At 37.3% G+C, this 5,000-nt stretch overlaps 1 protein-coding gene across 4 annotated transcripts in view; it reads left to right on the forward strand.

The window, feature by feature from the left end:
* Positions 1–5,000, forward strand: part of LOC113818238 (Heterogeneous nuclear ribonucleoprotein at 27C) — a 22,534-nt gene that overhangs the window by 5,344 nt on the left and 12,190 nt on the right. For 2 of the 4 annotated variants that reach the window (XM_070141711.1, XM_070141713.1), the window contains exons 4-6: positions 2,866–2,947; positions 3,647–3,779; positions 4,065–4,338. In XM_070141711.1, coding sequence (XP_069997812.1) covers positions 2,866–2,947; positions 3,647–3,779; positions 4,065–4,338 — 489 coding nt within the window. Of the gene's footprint in view, positions 1–2,865; positions 2,949–3,646; positions 3,780–4,064; positions 4,339–5,000 lie in introns of all 4 variants that reach the window. The other 2 variants (XM_070141714.1, XM_070141712.1) reach the window with 1 other exon arrangement.

A 5,000-nucleotide genomic window follows, 5' to 3' on the forward strand; every position in this document is an offset into this window, starting at 1 on the left:
GAACATGTACTAAGTACAGCTTTTCCTCCCCCACTCGCTTGCTAGAGTGAATGACACGAATACCAATCATACATTATGTCCTCATAGCGATAATAGACAAGAAGGGTTAATTAAACAAGTTCTTTTAATGAGATGAAGCGCAATTATATAAGGTAGACCTCGGCTGGAATGGTTCCCTTAACCCCCTGGACCCCAGGTTGCTTCACAGCAATCAGATGGCATTGGGCATAAATGAGCAACCACTCTCATGGATGCTCTTGTAGGCTGGGCACATGGAAAACCTGTGCGCAGTATCAAGACTTAGTGCCTCCCCTTTTCAATGTCATTGTCTCTTATAATGGAATAACTTTTTCAGCTTTTTTGCCATTTTTCAGTGTTTTGTCATTTGATTTGCTTTTTTGAGAGGTTAATATACTGTTTTACTTGCACAGACGTTAGTGTCCCTTTAAGTAGTCCATTACTCAGTGCAAGAAAAAGAAAAATATGTAACCATGACAGCCTTACATTTATCCTTTATGATAATGCAAAATATTGATTTAGTTTTATCAGCTTGCTTATTTTCTTTACTGAATATACATGGCATATACCTTTCATTAAGCCAAAGAAGGCGTCGGCATGTGTAGAGGATGACCTAGCCACTGTGGGTGTTAATGAGGAGGCAGTTGATTGGAAAATGTAGATGGTTATTAGACATTTGACTAGGGAAAGAGTGAGTGAGAACAAGAGTGAGCAAGTGTGGTGGTTATAGTAGTAGATCCAAAGATGCAGAAAAAGTCATTTTTATAAAGAATTTTTACTTCCATGTAATAGTTTGTCAGTGCGGAAGTAGATTATTGTCGAACAGGTCTTTTTCTATGAAAATGATTTGTAACATACTCTGGTGTAGAAGATTTAATGAAAAGCCGGTGAATACCAAGCAGGTTACTATCTTCTTAACCTGTTCCCTGTGGCTAATTTTGTTATCTTCTGGCATTCATTCTGAGGCACTTAAAACTTTGCCTGTCTGACTTTAATTAGCCATTTGTACCAGTTGTATGTTAAGACAACCAGAACAAAAACAATACAAAGAAATGTAATTTTAACAAGCTTCTATACACCCCAGACCATGTTATTGAGACTGAACTATGCATGGGTAATGTGCTGGGTCTAGACATGCGTACTCAGCAGTTAACATTCATGCTTACCATGACATTACTTCACACAAATAACCAATTAATACATGATATTAACTCCATGCCACTTAAGAGGCAACAAGTTATGTGTAATTGAAAGTCCCTGGCAGTTGAGATTTGTGACCCCCTTTAGAGGATTTTACAGGTACACACACACACACACACACACACACACACACACACACACACACACACACACACACACACACACACACACACACACACACACACCTACACGCACGCACACACACGCACACACAGGCCTACACGCACGCACACACACACCTACACATACACACACACACACACGCACACACACACACACACACACACACACGCACACACACACGCACACGCACACACACACACACACACACACACACACACACACACACACACACACACACACACACACACACACACACACACACACACACACACACACACACACACATGCACGCACCTACACGCACACCTACACGCACACCTACACGCACACCTTCACGTACACCTTCACGTACACCTACACGCACACCTACCTACCTTACTAAAAGGGAATACATAGCACTGCTCACAGAAGACCTCATGTACTGTATATTATTTACTTTCTATTTTTATTTATTATTTTTTATTTACAAGATTTTTGTATAGTCACTCAAATGAGTTACATGGTAAAAAGGAATAACTAAATTGTTAATGGAATTTCTTTTAAAATAACTTGTTTGTGGATTGAGGTGATAACTGTAAAGCAACAACCCTATACTTGTATAAGAGGCTCACTGTATCTGTAATGTATTTATATATGTGCCTTGTTTATAGGAGTCAAGCCAGTAGAAGCTATTGTTGAATAATTTGTTTAAAAGTGATAAAGCTGAAGCCTTTTTAACTGTTGAAGTAGACAGGCCCATCAGCCCCATTAGCTCGTATATCTTGTTTAGGGTGGGTGAACAGTGATGAAGTTCTCACCTGAACAGACCTTTTCATTGCCAACATTTTTGAATTTAATCATTAGTTTTAATTTTACTCTGATCAACAAAACTACATACTTGCTCTCCATATGTATCCTTCAAGATGCTGTGAAAGTCTTTGTAATATCTGGTATTTATAAGTAAATTCTTGATTTTGATTGAAGAAATGTTAACAAAATTTGTATTAGATTTTTACATGTTTAAAGGTTTAGGTATATAAGGAGGAGGAGAATTTGAAAGGAGTATGTTCATATGAGACAGGTCATTAAAAGCAAGAGAAAAAAACATGCCAGTTAACAGAGGAAAAAATATACAGGTAATTTATATGTACAAAATATGAGATGGTCATATGAAAAGTTTATTGCACAAATATATGTATGTAACCGAGAGGTCACCAATCGCTATTATTTTGTTTATTATAGAATAAATAAGAATGAATTAAATGGATATTTTATTCAGTAATAGTTCTTAGAATTTGATTGGTACTTGTCTTTGTTGACTGGATGTTTTGTTCCTTCATGTAGGTAGTTGCACAATAGTTGTGCCTCTTTCTTGACCTACACCGAGCCATGTGAATGAGTTAAGGAATGAGGGTGGGAGACCTTGTGTGTTGACAATAAGTGTAGCATAACTGCATCCATCACTATAGATAGTGCACAATAGGTAGGTCCATATCTCTCCTCACTAAGCTAAGATGTTTTTCTGTTTGGTTGTCACTACACTAGGCTTTGGATTTTTGTCCTTCGAAACGGAAGAAGCTGTGGATAGAGCGGTGGCAGAGCACTTTGTCAACATTAATGGAAAGCAGGTATTAGTCTTAAGTATTTGTTCTAATGACTTTATGAAGTTGCCTTTTCTTTGTTTTTTTGTTGTAATTATTTTTGAGAGGCTCCGTTCAGTTTTGCCAGATGGCTGAATTGGTTTGAAATAACTAATCTCAGATGTCCAATGACATTTTGTTTGAGGACAACTATCTTTGACATTATCAATTACATTATCAGAAGGGCCTAAAGAATTTGGATTGTGTAAAATCAGTAATGTCAATGAACCACAGAGAAGGCAACTGTATTTGTGGCATTGTGTAAGTGCAACACATGGAAAGGGTTCAAGTAATGAAAATAAAAGTATCATTTTAGGTAAAGAATATATTAGTCTCATAAATTATGGAAAGTTGCACTTCCACATGTTGAGCAAGTTGCATGGTTCAGCTTATAAATAGAGAGGCTGTGCACTCTTGTGTTTTCCCTCATGTTGGTGTTTGTGACCTTTATATTATGTTAGGGAGATGTTCAGTAATTTTAAGAAACCAAGAGGTAAGTTTGAATTGTTTATAGCAAATATTTTTAGTATGCATTAGAATTCAAGAATGAGGATGAATTGTATACTTGAATTATAATCAATTATTAAATTTATAGTTTTAATACAATTCATCCCTCATGTACTTATGAGCCAACCAAAGTGCTTCTTCGTACCATTGCTACAGTTAATCATTTATTCCCAATAACTGAAGGTTGAAATTAAGAAAGCAGAGCCCCGTGATGCCAGCAAGGCACAGGAGGAGAGTGGTCAGTGGGGCACACCACCCGACAATCAGTGGGGCATGCCAGTTGGCCCACCTGGCATACCTGGCCTCAACAATGTAAGTAGACCTAGACTCAGTTGCATCTTCTACTCTTTCTACTCAAATTTAGCCTGTATCTATATATTTCATCCTGTCAATTTTATTTTTAAAAAATTGTTGTATCTTTTTAAAGTTTTGAATGTTATGTAATAGATTGAATTTTATTCACAAATGTATTGACAAAGTTGTGTATATATACTACTAGATATTCTGTTGTATTTGTGTGAACATCTATATACATGCACAAAATGTTTGTGTTGAATGATGCTGGATATATATTTAAAAGAAAAAAAAATCTTCCAGGGCATGGGACCTGGAAACATGGGTCCACCACTGGGCCCTCCCCTTGGACCGCACAACAGTCAAATGGGAGGCCACATGGGTACTCAAGGCATGGTTCAGGGGCCCTACCATCAGGGGTGGGGAACACCCCCTCAACAGCAGGGTTACCCTCCTCAAGGATATGGTGCTCCACAAGGACCACAGGGCTATCAGGGCTGGGGTGCTGGCCAACAGCTGCAGCAGTGGGGTGCTCCCAATTATGGATCTCCAGGCGGGCAGCAGTATGGCAGCTTTGGTAAGAGTCTAGTTTATAGTAGCAAGATACAGAAGCAAGTGAATTGTGAGTTGGTTCTTGCAAGGAGAAAAGAAATGCTTGTGTTCACATGGATGTCAGCAATATGTATACTATAAAACTTTGCATCTAAGTTTGCATGCCCACAAGTGCATACCTAAGTGTATGCTCATGCATTTTTCACTCATACATGTACACTTGTAAATTAAATGAATAGACAAATGTACAAATTAGCTCAAGAGAACACGGAAGAACATATGCACAATTCCACAACTTGTGAAAGCTTCCAAAATTTAGTGAAATGATTTATAAGTCATTATTAATTGGCTTGTTATTATTTTCATATATTAATGATTACTACTACTGATCATTATGTGTTGATTCATTTGTATTTGCTAATGATTACTGTATTTTTTCCCTTTATTTTGTGAAAAAAACACTTAAAAATATTTCTGTTCATACTCTTTCATGTAGTCAAGACCAGTTGGTATTGAGCTGTCGTTTGAGGTATAATAGTTGTTGTACCTCAACCATTTTCTTCATACCGTTTATTAATTTTAGGGGACTAATTGCAAATATTATTCTTGATTGATACCCAGCTTTCATCATATTCTTAAAGGCATGGCAGTAGATCAAGTCTCTGGAAAATTTTAAAATCTGCATAC

This window comes from Penaeus vannamei, chromosome 28 (assembly GCF_042767895.1).
Source record: "Penaeus vannamei isolate JL-2024 chromosome 28, ASM4276789v1, whole genome shotgun sequence".
Classification (NCBI taxonomy): domain Eukaryota; kingdom Metazoa; phylum Arthropoda; class Malacostraca; order Decapoda; family Penaeidae; genus Penaeus; species Penaeus vannamei.